The 22,716-nt window shown below is 45.7% G+C and overlaps 1 protein-coding gene across 4 annotated transcripts in view; it reads right to left on the minus strand.

Annotated features, from left to right (window-relative positions):
* LOC122219891 (trem-like transcript 2 protein) overlaps nt 1-21,550 on the minus strand; it is a 47,893-nt gene extending 26,343 nt beyond the window's left edge. For 3 of the 4 annotated variants that reach the window (XR_006202597.1, XM_042938702.1, XM_042938703.1), the window contains exons 1-4: nt 21,443-21,550; nt 17,815-18,168; nt 16,003-16,213; nt 3,884-3,999 (exon numbers count right to left, since the gene is read on the minus strand). Coding sequence is in view for 3 of the 4 variants with exons in the window: in XM_042938702.1 (XP_042794636.1) it covers nt 3,884-3,999; nt 16,003-16,213; nt 17,815-18,168; nt 21,443-21,491 (730 nt within the window). In the remaining variant the exon portion in view is untranslated. Of the gene's footprint in view, nt 1-3,883; nt 4,000-11,158; nt 11,531-16,002; nt 16,214-17,814; nt 18,169-21,442 lie in introns of those variants that run through there. The other variant, XM_042938706.1, reaches the window with a different exon arrangement.
* Nucleotides 21,551-22,716: the final 1,166 nt, after the last annotated feature.

Raw genomic sequence — 22,716 nt, forward strand, 5'->3', positions numbered from 1 at the left:
AAAGTGCATGTAACTACATGGCCTTCAAAGCTCTCCACAATTTGAATTTATGGTCCTGCGTTAACCTTACCCTCTTCTCGCCACTCAGCCCAACTGTCTACCTCTGTAGGCAGCACACTCTGTGCATGCGTTCCCACAACTTGCCCCTAGCATGGAACACCACTCCCTTTGTGCCTTCAGTGTTTCTCCTCCTCCAGGTAGTGTTTTCTGACCCCCACCTCTGGCCCCCACTCCCCAGCAAGTCTGGGTAGGGATGAACTTCTGTTGATCCCATTCCTTTGACTCCAAGGAAGGAAGAGGCTCTTGATTACTCATATTCCACTGCACCTGGGCCACTTTTTCCAGGTGGTGTATGTCCTTAGCTCCCCAACCCCCAGCTCCTCTCCTTTGGGGCTGGTGGATGGGACTTTTGCTGCCTTGAGGTGATGACATTCAAGGCTTGCACTGGGGCTTCAGGATAGAAATAGAAGCAAAGGTCATTCTTCCTGCTAGGGTTCAGGACTCCCTTGGCCCACCTGGAGCAGGAGAAAGTCCTCCGTGTGGTCCAGCCTGGCTCTCCGGCGTCCACACGTGGGGCCTGAGCTAAGGGCCCCAACTAAGCCCTTACACTGCTTTACTCTGGCCTCCATGTAACAACCCTCATTCAGACACAACTTACCCTGGATCCAGATTGCCTTTGTTGGTTCTCTTGGCTAGTGCCATTTTCTAGAAGAGATAAAAAGCCTTTCTGAGCCTTGACTGACACTAGGTTCCTACTGGGCGCCCAGATAATGCTTGAGGAGGATGGGTCAACATATCCTGAGTTTGCCAGCCTATCTGCGCAATCCAGCCGACTCAGTCTGAGCCAGAGATGGCCCTTCTTCTCCTACATGCTGAGTGGCCTTCTCCCAAGTTCGTTGCCATGGGACTAGACTCTGTTTGGGAGGGAAACATTCACACGGTCCTAGCAGGTCAAAGGTAGGGGCGTTCAATTGCATCCACTCCAACCCCCCAAGGAACAAGGTAACAGGGAGTGCCCAAGGTCACTCAACAGACAAAACCAGCACTGGGACCCTCATTTCCTGACTCCATTCCTATATATCCTGTGACATACAGCTGGTCTCAGCCTTCAGGGTCTTTCAGCTCTCAGCACCCACGCCCTCCCAGACCATCACAGTCACGTGATTGCTCATCTGCCACAATAGTCCTTCCGCCCTAGCTTCTGTCCCAACATGGAACTTGCCCATGAGACCAAGAACCTCCCTCCTGCCCTCCAGGGCCCACCTTCTGTCCTCTCAAATTCCCATTTCAGGCCTCCCTTCCTACAGTGGGATTGGGTGGACAATGTTATCTCCTCCAAATATTCCCCCCCTCCCCAATATATTAAGTTTCTTTCTGTGGTTGGCAACTGCCATGCCCTCCCTCACCTGGTAAACTAAAGAAAAAGTCAAGAAGAATAAAGAAGGACTCCCCACAATCCACTGAGGGAAAGTCTATCTCCAGGCACACAAACCCCTCCCCAGAAAGAAACATTTTTAGAAGATTATATTTTGTTTCCCTTGTGAGACTAATAATTCCTTCAGGCAGGAGCAATCTGTACTAGACTCGGTTTCCTTAGCCACATTAGCCTGAAGTTCTCTGTAATTACTGGATGAAGCTACTATTTATTAGTCCTCCACAGCATCTTTTGTGGCTTGATGAAAGTAATTATGTTTACATTTATCCTGTACTAAACTTGATACACTTTTCATGCAAGATTCTGGGCTCAGTCACTCTTGATTATTTTTCTTATTGTCTTTATTAAGATTTGAGTAAAGGAACCAGGCGGAAGGATGGATTCGGACCTGGTGGGCCCATGCCATCTGCTGGTGTCTGGGGTGGGCGAATTCTGCCAAGTGTAAAATATAAGGCCTTTGTTTCTCTGAACTCAATAAATACAGAAGAACCCAGAGAAATGGAGCCATTGAGTATCACCGTGGAGGAAGCCAGAAAGGGGTGAGAGACTTACTCAAGGTCACTGAGGATGTTCAGGGCACAGGGAGAATGGGAATTGGGCCAGCACACCTCCCCTTGTCCTGTTACAGCCCCCACCTCCCTGGGTGAAGAGCAAGGTGTTAGTGCTTCCCCAGCGTCCAGACACCAAGACCAAATTAATAAAATGTCCCTGGGGCACCTGGGTGGCTCAGTCGGTTAAGCGTCCGACTCTTGATTTCAGCTCAGGTCATGATTTCATGGTTCATGAGTGTAAGCCCTGTGTCAGGCTCTGCACTGACGGTGCAAAGTCTGCTGGGGATTCTGTCTCCCTCTCGCTCTGCCCCTCCCCTGCTTGCTCTCTCTCTAGCTCTCTAAACAAATAAATAAAAATAAACTTTAAAAAATAATAATAATAAAATAAAATGTCCCTGAGTAGAGGGCAATGAAACCCCTTAACTGACCGCATAAATCCTTTGCAACCAGCCGGTTAATTACTGGGTGTCACTGGATGTTTCTAAAGTCCTGGGGAATGACTATATTCTATGACGTGGGCTCAATAGCTTCCCTCCGTCCTGCCTACAGCCCCATCAGTTTGCATGGTCAACTCTTTATTTCCAGATACTTTGCAGTCCGATTTAAGCCCAGCCCTCTCGTGATAGTCACATATTGGGGTTAGCAGGGCATGGGCCAGCAGTGTCCTGTGGGGTGGAGGCCCCTCCAGCCCACCGGCTCCAAAGGGGAGTGTTTCTCAAGAAGCTTGAGGCAAAATTGTCGGCCTCACCTTCCCAGCTCTGTCTCCCCACGTGGGGAGGTGGGCTTTCCAATAAACTGGCGGTGCCCCCACCAATAAGAAGCAACTCAAGGTCAGTGAAAGGCCCTTCATTTTGCTCTCTAGAATCTATCCCTCATCCACTACTTTTTAAATCCCTTGAGAAAGGGGGCAGCTTTCTATTGGCAAACTGGGCCCATTTCCAGGATTTACCAAGAACCATCCAGTCAAGGCGGGTTTCTGTAGGATCCCAGCTGCACCAAGCACCCGCTGAAAGATACAGCAAGTAACCTGACTTCTTGGAGCCTCCCTCCCTTGTACCATGGGGACAGCAGCACCTATTTCATAGAAGGGAGATGGATGAACCAAGCACTTGGCACAAAGTCGTTGCTCAGGTGTCTAGTTCCTCTAGCAGGTTCTCTGACATAGAGTAAGAGGATTTTTGAGATCACCTAGCCCAACTTTCTTGTCTTGACAGGTGGGAAAGCTGAGGCCGAGAGAGGAGCTAGGTAGGACTTTCGCAAACTGACAGAGTGGGCGTGGAAGAACCCGGTGCACTGCTTTCAGGTCTGGAGCTTTTCCAGTTGCTCTCTCTGTGCCACCTGGCATCCAAAGCAGCCCTCTCAGCCTGTGGCTGAGGCCAGCCTCCGAAAAAGCCATTCCTTTCCTGTCCAGGGTCTCGCTGCTTCTCGCCTTTGCACTGTATCAGCCAAATCCATTTGGACAGGACATGGGGGTTCTGAGGTCAACCACACACCAGTGCAGCCCTAAGTCTTGCCACTGGAGCCCTGCCATTGTGACCTTGAATATGGGTTCCGTGGGACAACCTTCAACAGGTATCCCTGGTCTGGGCCAGTTTAGGTCTTTGTTTCTTTCTTTTCTTCTCTTTCCTTTTTTTTTTTTTTTTAATATTTTTTTTTGGAGAGAGACAGACAGACAGACAGACAGATAGACGAAGCAGGCTCCAGGCTCTGAGCTGTTAGCACAGAGCCCAATGTAAGGCTCCAACTCACAAACCGCGAGATCATGACCTGAGCCAAGACCAAAGCTTAACTGACTGAGCCCCCCCCCCCCCCCCCCCCCCCCCCCCCGGGCGCCCCTGGGTCTTTGTTTCTAAGTGTAAGAGCACACCACTGTCTCTGGGGGGCGCTGGCTCCTCACCCGCTGCCAGGCCTTCAGGCTGGAGTAGAGCATGACACTTTAAGAGCAGGCTGTGGTCAAGGTCTCTCCATCTAGCAGTCACTTTTGTTTCTCCTCTTCGCCTACAGCTTGGAATCCTAGAATGAGAAGTCAAAGTGTTGCACTGAGCAAATGTTCCTTCCACCATCCCTACATCCACAGACCCCACCACAGATACAAGGTCGCAGATCAAAAGTATTAGCAGCTCCATCAAGCACTTAAACATTTAAATATTAATATTTAATATTATAATTATAAATATTAATATTAATATTTAATAATTATAATATTAAATATTAAATAAATAAAATTATTTAAATAAATAATTTAGGATTTCTGTAAATTACTTTGAAATGGTTCAGCAATTTTATATATACATACATATGATATGCAATTGTATAGTTATATATCATGATATAATATAAACATACATATTTATAAATATACATAATATGTGTTAATATATGTAATGAATTAATAAACACATTTATATTTACAATTAACATATTTATAAATATGTATCTCAGCAATGTACACACATATGGAGCAAATAATGCAAAATATCAATTATGGTTGAATGTTTTGATCTAGGTAACAAGTTTACGGTGGCTATTGTCTCCGTATTTTGTAGACTGAGAAATTTTAATAATAAAATGGTTAAAAAAAAAAAGTGAAAGAGAACTTGACCCGTTTTACAACCCATGTTCTATTCTACCTGTGCTTCCCCAGACACAGCCCTGGCTTTCCAGCACCCAGTACTTCATCCCAGCCCCTGCCGTCCCCAGGCTGAGTGCTCTCCCCCACTCTTCTCCACCCACATCCACCCCTTCTGGTCCTAGAGGGAGTCTACCTGGACAGTTCCACCTGCGCTCATCTCCTTCCCTTTTCAACCCTCAATACCTTTGATCACCCTGCCCCTGTTTCCACTACCACCCCCACCACCATCATCACCCACCATAACTTTTGTTAAGCACTGACTATGCTCTAAATACTGATCATTAGAATTGTACATCAGTCTGCTGTTTAACTCTTAGGAACAACCCCCTTAGGACAACACTTAGGTACCATTTACAAATAAATATTGAGGACCCTGAGGTTCAGAGGGTTTGGAGGACTTCCTGAGAGCCCAAATGTAGAAAGTGGCAGAGATAGGATTTGAACCCAGCTCTGTCTGATTCCTGAACCCTCTTTTCCACACTGCCTCCCTGTGCCTTGCTAGAGGAACTTCCACCATATTTTTGTGTTCATGCTGTGGCTTTGCCCTTTTGTTATTTACCTTTGCCTTCTACTAATGCCTCGTCTACCTCAGTGCCTGATTCCTTTAAGGAGAGACTGTATCTTACACTTTCCACCTCCCAGGACAGCGATAAGAGACTGTTCAGTTCACTTCACGTAGTTTTCTTAACTTCACGGTATACTGTAGAAAGCTCCAGATTCTGTTTCATCACCCAGTTCCTGCTGGGACACGGTTAACCAACAGTCTTCATCCATTACCTTCTCTTCCCTTTCCTGTGTCTAGCCCACACCCTGATCCCATTCAGTCTCTCCTAAAGAAGTGAGAGAAACCCCTCTTAGCAGTACCCCTTTGGCCATCTCCATCCCTCCCCCTGCATCTCCTTACCCGAGGCTCAGAGCAGCAGCAGCAGCAGCAGCAGCAGCAGTAGCCATGGCCACCCCAGAGCCCTGTCCCCTCCATCCTATCCCAGGATCCACTGGGTACTGGCTGTCCCAGGGCTCTTCCCATTGTTGGAGGATGTTGCCCCTCAGGGATGTCTTCCATGTTCCCGGAGAGGCTTGACTATTACTTTGCAGTTGAGAAGGGAAGTGTGAAGAGAGAGCAGCTCAGGAAAATGCAGAAGAAGAGAAAAGAGCAAACACTGCCCTTGTGACATCTTCCTTCCTGCTGCTATTACGTCACTGCCCATTAGTCAACACTCAATAGCGTCCTGTTCTCCACCATGCCAAGTCTGGACCCACCCCTCCATTCCACTCACTTCCTCAGGTTGCCAGGACATTCCATCCCTGGCCACTGACCACTACATCCTGCACCCCCCCTACCAGTTCCCCCTGTCTGGAATGACAGCATGCATCCAAATTTGGCTTGTCCTCCAAGACGGAGCTCAAACCTTTCTGATGATCTGCCTTCTTTAATCTTACTCCACACCACGGTTCTCAAGTATGGGCACGTGGCTAAATCACTCAGGAGGCTGGCAAACATACACATGCCTGAGCACCAACCCCCAGAGATTCCAATTTGCTCGGTCTGGGAAAGCCCTGGAATCTGCATTTTAACCAGCAGCCCAAGGGTTTCTGAGGCAAGTGGTCCAAATAGACAATGCCTGCAAAAGCTACGTTTGAGGTCAGATGGGCCCTGAGGCGTTCGTCAGGTACCCGTCCTGTGTGCAAGTTGTGCGCATCCCTAAGCTCCCAGCCCAGGCAGAGGCATGAAGCCCACAAACATGACAGTGCTAGCAGTAACCACGACAGATCAGATATTTGTCATCTTTTGGTTCTCCAGCACCCAATACCTTCTCCACCTGGGGGACATGCTTCAGTGCACGACTCTCACTAGGGCACAGAGCTCTACTTCCTCTACTATTGAGGGTGGAGGCAGAGATTTCTCCCGCCCCTCTCCCCAACATCTATGTGCCACGCATGTGACTTGACCTAAGTTTGGCCAGACGCAATATCCTGTGCAGGATTCTGGATCCCGAAGGTGTGATACAAGATGCAGAGCCAGTTGGAGATGGCTGTCACAGAAGAAGTTTAAGCACTGAGGGCCCAGGAAAAACATGGTGCCAAAGACGGGGTGACTTCAAGAGTGCAAGGGCAGGGGCACCAATGGCAACATCACTAGATTGTGTGACATTGTGAATTATAAGAAATATGTGTTTGGTCATTCAGATCATCGAAATATATTTCTCATATATATTTGGACTTCATCCACATCGTCTGGATCATAGCTCCCAAAGTCCTTGAAATTTCATGAGCCATTAGAACAGTGGGAGCATCTTTTGTCATATTTGGTCTCTTGTTCTCACTTCCTGGAAACACTTCAGAGCCATAAAGGTGTCATGGATGTCCTGTTGTTCGTAACAAGCCCCTTGCTGCTACCTCTGAGTTTGTCAATGTGGTGACTTTTGGAAATCCTGGAAGGAATGGGGCTGTTTCCTGGGGAACTAACCTTGTGACAAGGGTTGAAACTTTCAGTTCCACCCCCTGATTTCTGGGGAAGGCAGAAGGGCTTGAATCACTCACAAATGACCAATGAGTTCATCAATCATTCCTGTGTAATGGAGCCTCCATGAAAAAAAAAAAAAAAAAAAAAAAAAAAAAGGAGGGGGTTTGGAGTGCTTCCAGGCTGGGAAACCAGAATGTTTCCATGTGCCACTGTGCTGGGCTCCAAATTCCATGGAGACAGAAACCCCTTTGTTCAGGACCTTGCCTTATTTATTTTTCTGGCTGTTGATTCATACCCTTTAATAGTCTTTTATAAAACACCAGTAATCTAGTAGGTAAAATGTTTCTCAGTTCTGTGAGTTGCTCTAACAAATTGATGGAATCCAAGGAGGGGATCACTGGAACCTCCCAGAGCAGGTAGATCAGAAGCACAAGTAATAGCCTGCACTTGTCAATGGCATCTAAAGATGGGGAGGGAGAGTTTTGTGGGACTGAGCCCTCAATCTGTGGAATCTGATGCTATCTCTGGGTCGATAGTATCAGAATTGAGTTGAATTTCAGGACACCCAGCTGGTGTCCCAGAATTGCCTGTTGATGTGGGGAAACCACCCCCTCCCGGAACATTCACACACACACATTGGAATTTGGTGCAGAATTCTAATCGGTGATCCAACCCTTTGTCTCATGCTATGACCTTAACTGTGGCCTCTGCAGTCTGTTGCCTCTTGGTTTCCCTAGGTAGACTTCTGCAGTCTGTCCCTGTGTGCACTTTTATTCTCACTCTGCCTTCCTCCTCTGTCTGCTCTATAACTCCCCTGTAGCTCCCATGCTCACCCATGAAATAGATGTTCAGGCCCAGCCATGTCTTGCAAACTCTAACAGATTTAAATCAGTATTTTCTGATTTTCTACTTCTTCTGTTCTGAAAGGGAGAGGGGCCTATTTGTGGGCCACCATCCCTACCCCTCGTGTGACACAAGGACAAGGGGCATTTAGACATAGGCAGAATTCCACCATGGTCCATTCTCTATGGCTTCGAGGCCCTTGGTCTTCAGCAAAGGAACTCTAGCCTTTGTTCTTGCTAGTAAGTAGTGACTTACTACTCATGTGGTCTCATTCTAGTCACATACTTCTATTTTTTTCACTTAACATTTTATTTTATTTTATCTTAGCTTATTCTATTTTAATTCCAATGTAGATAACATACAGTGTTATATTAGTTCCAGGTGTATAATGATTCAACAGTTCCATACATTACTCAGTGTTCATCAAGATAAGTGTACTCTTAATCCCCATCACCTATTTCCTCCATCCCCTCACCCACCTCCCTTCTGGTAACCATCAGTTTGGTCTCTATAGTTAAGAGTCTATTCTTTGGTTTGGCTCTTTCTTTTTCTTTTTCTCTTTTTTTTCTTTTCTTTCTTTCTTTCTTTCTTTTTTTTTTTTTTTTTTTTTTTTTTGGCTCATTTGTTTCGTAAACTCCACATATGAGTGAAATCATATGGTATTTGCCTTTCTCTGACTGGCTTATTTCACTTAGCATTATACTCTCTAGGTCCATCCTTGTTGATGCAAATGCCAAGATTTCATTCTTTTTTATGGCTGAGTAATATCTATTGTGTATCTACACCACATCTTCTTTATCCATTCATCTATGGATGGACACTTGGGCTGCTTCCATAGATTGAATATTGTAAATAATGCTGCAATGAACTTAGGGGTGCATGTATCCATTCAAATTAGTGTTCTGTATTCTTTGGACAAATATCTAATAGTGTGATTCCTGGATCATAGGGTAATTCTATTTTTAATTTTTTGAGGAACCTCCATATTGTTTTCCACAGTGGCTGCACCAGTTTGCATTCCCACTGACAGTTCAAGAGAGTTCCCCTTTTTTCTACATCCTCACCAACACCTGTTGTTTCTTGTGTTGTTGATTTTAGCCATTCTGACAGGTGTGAGGTAATATCTCATTCTGGTTTTGATTTGCATTTCCCTGATGATGAGTGATGTTGAGCATCTTTTCATGTGTCTGTTGACCATCTGTATGTCTTCTTTGGAGAAATATCTGTTCACATCTTCTGCCCGTTTTTTTTCTTAAATTTTTTATGTTTTTATCTATTTTTGAGAGACAGAGAGTGAGCAGGGGAGGGACAGAAAGAGAGAGAGGGAGACACAGAATCCAAACCAGGCTCCAGGCTCTGAGCTGTCAGCACAGAGCCTGACGCGGGTCTTGAAACCATGAACTGTGAGATCATGACGTGAGCCAAAGTCAGACGCTTAACCAACTGAGCCACCCAGGCGCCCCTGCCCATTTTTTCATTGGATTATTTATGGGTTTTTTGGTGTTGAGTCATGTAAGTTCTTTGTATATTTTGGATACTAACCTTTTATCAGATATGTCATTTGCAAATAATGACATTCAGTAGATGGCCTTTTAGTTTTGTTGGTTGTTTCCTTTGTTGTGAAGAAGGTTTTTATTGTGATATAGTCTCAATAGTTTAATAGTTGCTTTTTTGCTCCCCTCCCTCGGCTGATGTCAGAGAAATTATTGCCCGTGTTTTCTTCTAGGGTTTTTATGGTTTCAGGTCTCACATTTAGGTCTTTAATCAATTTTGTATTTTTGTGAATGGTATAAGAGAGTGGCTCAGTTTCATTCTTTTGCATGGAGCTGTCCAGTTTTCCCAGTACCATTTGTCGAAGAGACTATCTTTTTCACATTGCATATTCTTGCCTCTTTTGTCAAAGATTAATTTACCATATAATTATGGGTTTATTTCTGGGCTTTCTATTTTGTTCCATTAACCTATGTATCTACTTTTGTGCCAGTACCATACTGTTTTGATTACTACAGCTTTGTAATATAGAAGTCAGGAATTGTGATGTGTTTTGTTTTGTTTTGTTTTTTCAAGATTGCTTTGGCTGTTCAGGGTCTTTTGTGTCTCTGTACAATTTTAGGATTGTTTGTTCTAGTTCTATGAAAAAGACTGTTGGTGTTTAGATAGGGGTTACTTTAAATCTGTAGCTTGCTTTGAGTAATATGGACACTTTAACAATATTTGTTCTCCCAAACCACAAGTATGGAATATCTTTCCATTTCTTTATGCCATCTTCAAATTCTTTCATCAATGTTTTATAGTTTTTAGAGTATAGGTTTTTCACCCCTGGTTACATTTATTCATAGGTATCATTATTTTTGGTGCAATTGTAAACGGGATTATTTTCTTAATTTCTCCTTCTACTGCTTCATTATTAGTGTATAGGAAGACAATGGATTTCTGTGCATTGATTTTGTATCCTGGGACCTTACTAGATTCATTTATCAGTTCCTACAGTTTTTTGTTGTTGGACTCTTTAGGGTCTTTTTATAGAGCGTATCACGTCATCTACATATAGTGAAAGTTTTACTTCTTTCTTACCATCTTGGATGCCTTTTATTTCTTTTTGTTGTCTAATTGCTGTGGCTAGGACTTCCAGTACTATGTCAAATAAAAACAGTGAGAGTAGACAATCCTTCTCTTGTTCCTGGCCTTAGGGAGAAAGCTCTCAGTTTTCCCCCGTTGAGTATATTGTTAGCTCTGGGGTGTTTATGTAAGGCCTTATTACGTTGAGGTATATTTCTACGCACTTACGTTTTGGCCTTCATGGGCATGTTCTAAGGATCCAGAGATCAAATGTTCCTCTAACAATGCACCCAATCGACAAATGAGATTCTCTATAAGTCCTATGCTTTGGATCTTATCTCATCCCATACCTTCCCAGGATACAACCTTTTGGTTGACTTGGTTTCTCTATCCCAAATAAGGAATTCTCACCATGGTGTCTTGTCTTCTCATTCCATGGTTTTCAACCCCCCTCTCTGGAAGTATGGGAAAGGGCCACAGATGAAAAGAGAAATTCATGCACCTGATTCTAGAGGACAGGAAGGCCCAGGGGCAGGGAGAACAGGATGCTTCTGTAGTGAGAGCTCCTTCCAGGTCAGGCCTAAATGTTATGGCCCAGGGCAAGAACAAGGGCAGAATTAGCAGCAGTGCCCTCTGCATACACCGCACAACCCCCACAAGACAGCGACACTGAAGAGCATTGGACTCTGTCTTTATTTAAGGCAAATCTGGAGCCGCTGGTAGAATGGGCATGTTTGCAATTGAATCTTCTCTTCTGAGGGGACGAACTCACACATCCAAGGTTATTAGTGAATTAACCGAGCTGGGAAGGTGGGACCTGAGCCTTAGAGAAAACCTGTGTCACAGATTCAACTCCTGTCACTGTCCCTCCTTCCCTTCCTCCTCACACCCCTCCTCAGGCAAAATTGAGGTCAGAGGTTACTCTCATGGGTTCGCAGGCCTAGGGTCCAAATGACCTCTTTGTCACAGCCAACAGGACCGTGAAGACCAGGCTCTTGCTCAGGACTCCACACAACACGATAATGATGATGCTGGTCACAGAGACCCTGGGGGAAAAAGAGACAATGAAGCTGCTACCACTGATGCACGCCTCACACTTGAGTGTTTACAAAAGTCCTTCACGCCCCTTCTCTTAGCTGCTTAGGTCCTCCCAGCACCTGTCCCCATACTGACCAGCCCTGTGCCTTTAGTGTGTCCCATTGCCTAAAACTGCTGACTAAAAATATATCTAGTAAAGAGCATAGGGCACGTGCAGAAGAGGCTTGGGGTGGGATGGAGGGAGGGGAGGGGAGGGCTGCCAGCTTGGGCTCCTCTTCCTCACTGAGATGCAGCAGAGAGCCAAGTTCCAGAAAGGAAACCTGGTTTCTAGTCTCAGCAGCAGAGCCTAGTTCCTTGGAGGGCCTCACTGCTCTGGCCTCTGTTTCCCCATCTGTAAACAGAAGCCAGTCCTCACCAAAATCCCACCATGATTTTTTACAGATTTTTGCATAATGATTCTAAAAGGCCTGGGAGGGGCGCCTGGGTGCCTCAGTCTATTAAGCGACTTCAGCTCAGGTCATGATCTCATGGTTTGTGAGTTCGAGCCCCGCATCAGGCTCTGTGCTGACATCTCAGAGCCTGGAACCTGATTCGAATTCTGTGTCTCCCTCTCTGTCTCTCTCTCTCTGCCCCTCTCCCACTCGCGCTCACTCTCTCTCTCTCTCTCAAAAAATAAAAATAAACATTAAAATAAATACATAAATAAAAGTCCTGGAAAAGCATTAGTGGATACCATAAGAAAGAGATGCCCATGAGTGAGGAAACTTGACCTGTCTAGACAGACAGTGATATGGAAACAGATTACAGCACAGCTAATCTGCATGATAACGCACAGGGTCAAAAGAAATAGGCGGCAGTGAGGGGCGCCTGGGTGGCGCAGTCGGTTAAGCATCCGACTTCAGCCAGGTCACGATCTCGCGGTCCGTGAGTTCGAGCCCCGCGTCAGGCTTTGGGCTGATGGCTCGGAGCCTGGAGCCTGTTTCTGATTCTGTGTCTCCCTCTCTCTCTGCCCCTCCCCCGTTCATGCTCTGTCTCTCTCTGTCCCAAAAATAAAATAAAAAACGTTGAAAAAAAAAATTTAAAAAAAAAAAAAAAGAAATAGGCGGCAGTGAAACAAACAGAAGCCCAGCTGTGGACCTAATGTGATGTACAAATTTAACATCTAAGGAAATTGGCAGCCCAGGAGGAAGTCAAGGATTGTTTAGGAACTAATCTTGGGGCATCTGGATCGCAATATGAAGAAAAAGTCATCTTTTATACAATTTATAACATACAGCAAAATACATCCCTCCCCCCCCCCTCAAGAGGGACTAAAGATTTAAATAAAATGGGAAAAAAAATAACATCAAGGAAATAGCATCGAGCACATCAAGGAATAAAACAAAGCAATCGTTTAAACATCAACACATCTGCCCACGCAAAACTTAAAATCGAATGCGCGAACTTGCTGGCAAAGGGAGAAATGAGAGAATGGCCGTGGAAAGAGGCAGAGGCCCCTTTACGCTGCCAGGGGACTGGGAGCCTTCCTCCTTCACCTGGAGCTACACCTCCCAGAGAATGGTCAGGTTCAGTCCCTGGTGCTCTGTGGGGCTCTGTGGCTGGCGGTTACAATATCGCCCTACTTGGAGCGGGCACAGCCGGCTGCTCAGCTGGGCTAACTGGGTGTTCAAGTCTCCTCTACCCTCCCAGCCTTATCACACTCTCATGCCCGGAGCGCCTGGAGGGCATCCACTCTTGAAGGCCAGCGCCCACCGCACCCCTTTCTGAGGCTGCACACAGACTGCCCGACCACTGTCCCCCCCCCCCCCCCACCCAGTGCCTGGGAATTCGTGTGCCCCTGGGCCATGCCTGAGGGAAGACTGGGAATTCAGGAGTATAAATTCTTCAGCTCCTACAACCCCTGATGTACTCAAGGCCCATGGGTTCCACCAGAAACCCCCTGCGGGACTGAGTCCCAGAGTTCCCCACTGTGGGACAGGGCGTGGTAATGACACCCTTGCTAGGCTTCCTTCTTTTTGCCCTTTTTTTTGTGCTTCCTATATTTGTACAAGACCTTTCTCTTTGTCTGCTTCTGGGGAACGCACCCTAAGGCAGGGGGACAGTGTCTTCCCCTGAGATGCTCCCCCATCTGGCCCCAGATTGGAAGCTCACTTCTCCCATCACCTGGGCAAACAGCCTCCTGTACTAAATCATCTCTTTTTTCAAACAGTCCAAGGGCTCCTGCTTCCCTGGCTGGATCCTGACTGATAGAATTGTTCACATTAGTTAATAAAGTTAATAGAAGAGACGCAGCTTCTGGTAACAAAGTGGGCAAAAAGTATGCACTCTCAATTTCCATGCTGGAAAATCAAACTAATATAAAAAGAAAACTGTTGGGTGGCTCAGTTGGTGAAGCATCCAACTCTTGATCTGGGCTCAGTTCACGATCTCAAGGTTTGTGAGTTCCAGCCCCTCATCGGGCTCTGTGCTGACAGCATGGAGCCTGCTTGGGATTCTCTCTCTCCCTCTCTCTCTACCCCGCCCCTGCTAGTGCTTTCTCTCTCTGTCTCTCTCTCTCTCAAAAATAAATAAATAAACTTAAAAAGAAAAGAAAAGAAAAATATTCATTCTCACTAGATCGTGTATTTAGCCCCCAAAGGTTTAATAAGCACCTACTGTGTACCAAGCACTTAGGCTGGTACCAGCAAAACAACCATTAGGGGTGTGGGGAGGAAGGCAGTGCCTGTACCCTCCTGGAGCTCCTCGTGCATGGTAGGAGAGAGCTGAAAGCAGGTGTCAGTTCACATCCAATTTAGCAGGAATATTTTCCACATACTAAATCCTTATAGGCAAAGGATCCCCACAGTGATAACTGCTTCACTTATACAGTGTGGATCGCAACACAAAGTGCTTCCAATCTTTGGAGGACCATTCGGCAATATGGATACAGAGTGATATAAACGTTCACATTCTCTGAAGGGAATTTCTTTTGAATAAATCATTTAAAAGAAGAAAAAGGATGTCTGCAAAAATGTTTATCTCAGAGTTATCAATACTTTCAAAAATGATGAGGTACCTGGGTGGCTCAGTCAGTTAAGCGACTGACTTCGGCTCAGGTCACGATCTCACGGTCCGTGAGTTTGAGCCCCCCATTGGGCTCTGTGCTGACACTCAGAGCCCGGAGCCTGCTTCGGACTCTGTCTCTGTCTCTTTCTCTCTGCCCCTCACCTGCTCACACTGTGTCTCTCTCTCTTAAAAATAAACATCAAAAAAAAAAAAAAAAAAGATGGGGTGCCTGGGTGGTTTAGTCAGTTGAGCATGCGACTACAGCTCAGGTCATGATCTCGCAGTTTGTGAGTTCAAGTCCCACGCCTGGTTCTGTGCTGACAGCTCAGAGCCTGGAGCCTGCTTCAGATTCTGTGTCTCTCTCACTCTCTGCTCCTCCCTCACTCATGCTCTCTTTCTATCTCTCAAAAATAAATACATAAATAAATAAATAATTAATTAATTAAATGTTAAAAAAATAAAAACAATCTCAGTGTCTATAGACAGACAAGTGACGACATAAGTTCTGGCTTTTCCACTGATAGAAAAAGATGCATTTGTTGAGATGACAATCACAAAGTCTAGCAACATCAAAGAACAGTTTTAGCATGGAAAAATAATGGCAAGTTTGTAATTAGAATTACTGCCATGTTAAATATGTATGAACATGAAGAAAGACTAGAAAGAGAATGTGGAGTTCGGACGTGTTAGATCAGTGGGAATATTTCTCTGTTAATTCAATACTTAATGATAAACACATTCAAAGATAAATCTACATTGAATAATAAACTGTAAAGAGGGGCATGCATACAAAGCTAATGGTTCTTAGCTTTGCCTGCATATTAAGAAATCTCCTGAAGTTCTCATAAAAATACTGAGACCAGCCCCATCTCCAGAAATTCTGGTCTATCGGCCTACAGGAGGGCACATGCATCGGTATTAAACACAAATCAAAGCAAAAGTAAACACTCCAGGTAATCCTAACACATAGCAGCTGCTGAGAGCAGTTGGGCTAGATTCTGGCTTCCAGCTCCACATTTTCTAGCCTCCCTACTTCTGATTAGACAAGGAAACAAGCCAGAGAGGGTTTGTGACTCACCCAAAGTCACACAGCCAATCAATCTGGCTGGCACTGGAATCCAGGGGCCCTCACTCTGAGTGCTTTCTCCACTACACCATTAGGCCCATGGAGTTGGCTGAGACCCATGGGAATTGAGCAAAGACACCCTTTCCCTCTTCTTACTCCTCTAGTGTGCAAGGAAACAGGTGAACTGGGGAGAGTGGCAGCCGCTCCAACAGCCTCCGGCCCACTCTAGCACCACTTGCTTCCTCCTCGAGGAAGTTTCACCAGACTTAGGGGACTCAGGTCTGTGCCTGCCCTCCCCTGTCCCCCATCCATCACTCTCCACATCTTCTCAAGCACACGGACTCGGAATCAAACCAGGGGCCCAGAGACCTGAAAACATAGCTGGTGACATCTGTCACATTTGTGATGTTGACTCCAAAGCCAGGAGAGGAGAGGTCAGCAGTTGATTTGGGCGGGAGTTTGGTCACAGTCCTGGGTCTGTCAACGAGAGTGCCCTGGGCTCTGGTGGTGGTAGGAGGAAAGGTGGAAATCTGCAGTTTCCAGGTATGATTCTTATCCGAGGCAGCGGTGCTTAAAGGATCTGCAAGAAGGCACATTGGATAAACAGATGGATAAATTGATGAATGAATTGTCAGGAAGTGGGTGGGTGGAAGGAAGGAAAGAAGGAACGAAGGAAGGATGGAAGGAAGGAAGGACGTAAAGAAGGAGGGAGAGATGGCAGGGTAAATGAAACTGAGGAGGGAAATGAACATGGTCATTCATGAAGCAAGTTTTGCTTTTGCTAAGATTAAAGAATTAGTGTGAGGTCAGCGTGGGTCAGAGACAGGAAAAAGGAAAGAAGGAAGGAAGAAAGAGACGAAAAGAAAGAGGGAGAGGAGAGGAGGGAGGGAGCAGGGTAAGGAGGGAGAGAGAGGGAACAAAGGGAACTGTCAAGCTACTCCTGTCATTGCAATTGCACTTGTCTGCCTTCACCAGTCCATCTGCCGCCACCTTCTTCAAGAATAATTCCCCAATTACTTGACCTTATACCATTCTCTGCCTTGCAATCACCAGAACCTGTAGCATATTGCTTTTCAAATTATCTTTTAGTAATAGATTGCATATGAACTTTGCATTCCTTAGGCTTAGGATTCCCCAGGTGTTAGGACCTAGAAACTTCCTCCCTTTCCTCTCCTTCCTTAATTTCTCCAGTTAACATCTACCGAGGCCCTACTGTGTGCCAGACGCTACATTAGTTGCTAGGGATACAGAGCTGAGAAAGGCACAGGCCATTTTCTCAGGGTGCTCAGAGATGAGCATGGGAGGCAGATAAGTAAACTGGCCACTACTATCCAGTGAGACTGCATCACCTATGAGAGGGGACCCAAGGTGAGCTCTGGAGCTTTGCTACCCAAAATGGGAGCCATAGGCAGCCTTAGTGGCAGCATCACCAGTGAGCAGATCAGAAATGCTCAATCTAGGGGCGCCTGGGTGGCTCGGTCGGTTGAGTGTCCAACTTCGGCTCAGGTCATGATCTCACAGTCCGTGAGTTCGAGCCCCGCATCGGGCTCTGTGCTGACAGCTCAGAGCCTGGAGCCTGTTTCAGATTCTGTGTCTCCCTCTCTCTGTGACCCCCCCCCGTTCATGCTCTGTCTCTCTCTGCCTCAAAAATAAATAAAAACATTTAAAAAAATTAAAAAAAAAAGAAATGCTCAATCTAGGTCCTTCCCTAGACCTATGGTGTCAGAGACTACTCTTTTGAAATAAAATCCCCAGGTGGTTTGTGCACACAGTAAAGTTTGAGAAGCACTGCTTTGGAAGCACACAGGAAGGCCATCAGATGCACCCTTGGGAAGGAAATAGCAGATCACAGAGGCTTTCCAAAGAAATTACTTCCACATGGGGACCTACGGAATGAGACTAAGTTATCCAAGTCTACCACTCATCTTTCACTGTACCCCACTTCCTACAATAGCAGCCCAAATAAAGCTCTGCTACCCCAAGAGGAATCATACATAGAAGGCCCTTCTTACTATTGGACCAAATGCCTTTCAGAGACCTCAGATGAGAGACGAGGAACTTCTGGGAGAAACCAAGATGCTAGAAATCCTAAGCCACGACCCTGTTGGTGCCACCACCACCACCCATACCCCCACCTGCCCTGGCTTTCCCCATCCTCTTACCTCTCTCCAGGTCACTTACCCTTGATCACCACCAGGTGGAAAAGGGGGGACAGGACATCCGGCTCTTTGGAAAGGTAGTAGATCACACACCGATACAATCCTGAATCCTCCACTTGAAGATTGGTCATTTGGACGTGCAGGATGGCCTCACTGGGGATGTCTTCTAGGAAGTACCTGCCCTCCCGGACTTGACTAGGATCGCCTGAAGTACTCTTTGTTAAGGCCAGCGTCACAGGCTTCCTTCCATCTATCAGCTTCTGCCAAGCTTTCTGGCTGTAAGAGTACTTCTCGGTGGAGAAGGGACAATTTACATTCAGGGTCTCTCCCTCTTTTATAAATTTTTCTTCTGTTGATTCATTTTCAGCTTGGAGTTCTGTAAGCAGGGAAGCAGAGTTAGACCCTGTGAGGAATCCTTTTTTTTCGGGTTCAACTACTCATTTTTCAGATAAGATCCTCAAGGCCTACAGAGAACATGCAACCTTCCCTGCGAGCCACATTAGACTCCAGATCTTTTTACTGTGAGTAATTTTTCTTTTACTCCAAGAGATAGACTGCATGGTGTTGTGCAAACTTTCATAAATGATTGGTTTTGAGAGGAAAAAAATGCCTGATTGGAGACGGAACATGAGACATGTGCCAAGACCATGCACGACAGGGGTATGACAGAAGGGAAGATCATAGAGAAGGGCATACACAGTGATGAGTGGACATGAAGGCATGATACTAGCCGAGAGTGATTCCTCCAAACAACTAGGGGAACTGCATCTAAGTAGGGGACAGAGATCAATTCTGGTCTGGTCTAAGGAAGCTTTGCCAACAGGAGGGCCAAGTTGAGTGGAAGTAGGAAGATGCAGATCTATGTTTTCGGCTGGACACAACAGGGTTCTGTAACTTTACTGGGGGTCTACGGTTTATCCACTCAAGCCTGGGTTCCTTTCTTCTTTAGAACACCAAGTAATGGGCTGGACAGTAATGTTGGGTCACGCTGTGGGTCAGGCTACCACTACCTACAACTACTACTGCTTTTATTAATACTACCGCATGCACACACACTCATATCCTCAGGCAATAGCTCTGAGAATGCCCATTGGAAAATGCCAACAGCTGCCCCTTTGATGGAGCGCCTGGGCTATCATCACAGCCCACCTGTATGTTCATCCCAGCGTGGGCCAAGAGTTCCAGCGGGCCCTCCGCCTTACCTTAAGAAGTCTCAACTCAGAGACTCCTGGGGATTTTGAAAATGAAACCAGGCCAATTCTTCTGGGACCAGACTGCAGTTCCTAAGGAAACCTCAAAAGCAAGCTCCCTGGAAAGTCCCATGAACTCTGGTCAGAAATGTTCCTCCAAGAGACAGGCAAGGGGGCTGGTTAACTCATTCATCAATGTGTGGCTGAGAGCCTGCTGTGTGCCAGGCACTGTGCTGGGCTCTGAGGAAGATACACACCTCCTCTGTCCACCCTCTGTAACATTAATGTAAGAGGTTATAGATAAATTATTTGCCAACTGCCTGGACAAGGTGGATGCTATGCTCTGAATGTGTGTGTCTCCCACCTCCCCAAATTCATATGTTGAAATCCAAGCCCCCAAGGTGATGGTGTTAGAAGATGATTAGGTCATGATTAATCCCATGAACGGGATTAGTGCCCTTATCAAAGAGGCTCCAGAGAGCTCCCTCATCCCCTCCACCCTGTGAGGACATAGTGAGAAGTCCAAAGTCTACCACCCAGAAGAAGGCCGTCACCAAAACCCAACCAGACAGGCAGCATGATCTTGAACTTCCAGCCTTCAGACTGTGAGAAATAAGTACCTGTTGCTTATAAGCCACCCAATCTGTGGTATTTTGTTAGAGTAGCTCAAACAGACGAAGAGAGTGGGAGTTACAGGAGTCTGAGATTATGCACAAATTTGCCTGTCCTTTGTGAGAGGAGACAGTAAGGAATCAGTGCTGGAGTGCTATGTGTGCACCATGTCTTACACCACTGTGAGAAAGGAATACCTGATGTTAGTAACAAAGAACAAATAACAAAGAACAAATACCTTTTATTGCTAAGTGTTTAAAAGTACTATCTTGTTTCATCTCCCTGGCTTCATCACTGAAGCTTCAAAACAGATAAGGTTGATACCTGTCATTATTCCTATTTCATAGATAAGAAAATTGAGGCACAGAAAGGTGATTTCATAACCCAGAGGTTATTAAGTGATTCACCCAAAGTTCCACAGTAGAAAGTGGTAGAGTCAGGATTCAAGCCTGAATAGTCTGACCCTAGACTTAGCTCCAAACCTCGGAGATAGGTTGGCCAAGGAAGCTGTCTGGTTGGGATGAGAGCAGTCTCAGCCAATGCCTGAATAGGTACCTAGCAATTCTGTTCTTTAGGATACTGGAGCTAGATGGAGTTTTTAAGTCACCCCCAACCCACCCCCATAGGACACAATGACATATACAGGGCTGGTTTTCTCCCACACAAATACACAAGCATCAACCCTCCATCTCCTCCCAGTTCTCCTTTGGAGAAACATGAATATGACACAAGGGAATGAGAACCAAGCTCTTGTCTGCCCATCTAAGTTATCACCCCAGCTCCGAGCAGATGCAGCATGCCGTGTGTGTGCAGGCTCTGCATGGTGAGTGTCTGTGACCTTGCTCAAAGTAGTTGGTTCCCGAAAAACACCCTTTCCTTATAATCTTTCCAAGGCAAAGCCTTCTTTTCCTTGCTGTTGACGTTTTCCCTCTCTCTGGTTTTATCCCAATTTATTCATAAGGATTGGGGTGGAGGGCAACTAAAGTCCCAAATGCTTTCATCTTTAGTGAAAGCATGAGCTGTACCACAAGAGAAGTGAGGGTGTGGTGATGGGGCAAACCCACCAAGTTAGGGCAACAATACCCTCCAACACCAGTAGACAGCAGCCACCTGTGGTTACAGCTCCCATGAAAATGGGCACCAGGCCCCTTCTCTTCACTTCTGTTCTGCTATGCCTCAGCAATAGCAGATTTCCCAGCCCATAGGTGGCCCCTGGGAAATATTTGTTTAATTAATTATGTCTTTTAGGGTTAATAGATGGTCAACATCAGGGGCACCTGGGTGGCTCAGTCAGTTAAGTGACCAACTCTTGGTTTCAGTTTGGGTCATGATCTCGCGATTCATGGGCTTGAACCCCATGAGCTCTGCCAGTGCAGAGCCTGCTTGGGACTCTCTCTCCCCCTCTGTCTCTGCCCCTCCCCTGCTCATGGTCTCTCTCTCTCTCTCTTTCAAAATAAATAAAACTTAAAAAAAATAGATGGTCAACATCAAAAGCATCATGAGGGACTATAAAAAACAAAAGTTTCAAACTCAAACATTATCTCGGATCATGTCAAATTTAGGTTTGCTCTATCATTTTCCCATCCAGGGTTTTGCATATCTCTGACAACATCAAAACACACAGATAGCCCGTTTCCCTAATTCAACCCCTTTTATTTCTGTTCTCAGGCCCTCTATATTCTCCCAATTCTGTTAAGTTTGGGCAGAGAAACCCAGTCTGGCATGTCTACCGGTTGACTCTATCCTGGGTGGCCACTTCCCCTGGAGCTTCCAAAGAAAAGGGAAGCTTTTCCTGTGGTGGGATCCCCAAGGTTCTGGGCAGAAGCCTTACTGGGTTCTTCACCTTACCTGAGATGAAGACCATCCACAGCAGCCCCCGGAGCCCAGCCTTCTTCATCCTTCATGTGCACCAACCCCAACAGCCACGGTGGTGCCTGGGACATTCTGACCTAGAGGCTCCAGAAAGTTGCACAACAGGATATGAAGCCATTACTGGGAGGTACTGAGGTTGATGCTCTGTTTCCGTCACTGGTTGCCTTGGTTCCAAATGTCAAGGACAACACAGGAATCCAGAGACAGGGCTCAAGTCTCAGGCTTCTCTGAATCCCAGCTTCCTGTTCTCGGGAGATATTGACAATTACCTTTTCAGCCAATCTCACAAAATTTTAGTGAGAACAATACTTGCTGTAAGCAAAAGTAATGTGTCACTATTATCAGGGAACTAGAGGGCCACCTTGCTCTCTCGAGACCGGGTCTCCATTCCATCCAGTTCAGTGTAGATAAGTGCACCAGGTACATGGAGGGGTGGGTTTGGGATAATAATGCCTCACTTTTAGTGCTATTATGAGGATGAAATGGGGTCCCTGTGAAAAGTGCCCAATAGTGTACCTAATGCACATGTTTTTCTATATCCTGTCCTTACTCACCCCCACCCTGATTCCCTTGGCTTTTTCTGACTGGAGGCTCACCCCCTCTCCTCCTAGTTGTCCCACACCCTGCACTTGCCCTCAGCCCCCTGTCACAGACGTGGCCTCGGAGCTCACATAAGTGTAGGAAACTCCAGATATGATTGGAGAGGACATGGCCGCTATTAAACAAGAATAGACTCAGATTTTTTTTTTTTAACGGAAACAAGGATATAGGACAGGACAGGGATGGAAGAAGGAAAAATTCAACAGTTGTCATACTAGAAACAATAAAAGGCAAATTTCATGTTGTGGAAAATCCAATAAATAACAGAAAAGAGTCACTTCAGAAATACACCCAAATGTGAAATGAATATAGACATTTTGAAGAGCTCAGAAATACGTTACAGGGAGAGTCCTAGAAATCCAATAAATGGTCTACAAATAAGAGGTGCTCCTGAATTATAATATGGGACAGTGAGTCATAAATGAGGATGTATATAAATACCTTCAGCACAGTATAGCAACCACACTCAAGATGCCATATTGCATATTCAGAAGTTGCTAAGAAAAGAGATCTGAAAATTCTCATCACACACAAAAGATTCTGTAACTGTGTATGGTGACATATGTTAACTAGACTTACCATGCTGATCATTTTGCAATAATACAAATATTGAATTATTATATTGTATGCTTGAAACTAATATAATGTTA

The sequence above is a fragment of the Panthera leo genome, chromosome B2 (genome assembly GCF_018350215.1).
Source record: "Panthera leo isolate Ple1 chromosome B2, P.leo_Ple1_pat1.1, whole genome shotgun sequence".
In the NCBI taxonomy this organism is placed as follows: Eukaryota; Metazoa; Chordata; class Mammalia; order Carnivora; family Felidae; genus Panthera; species Panthera leo.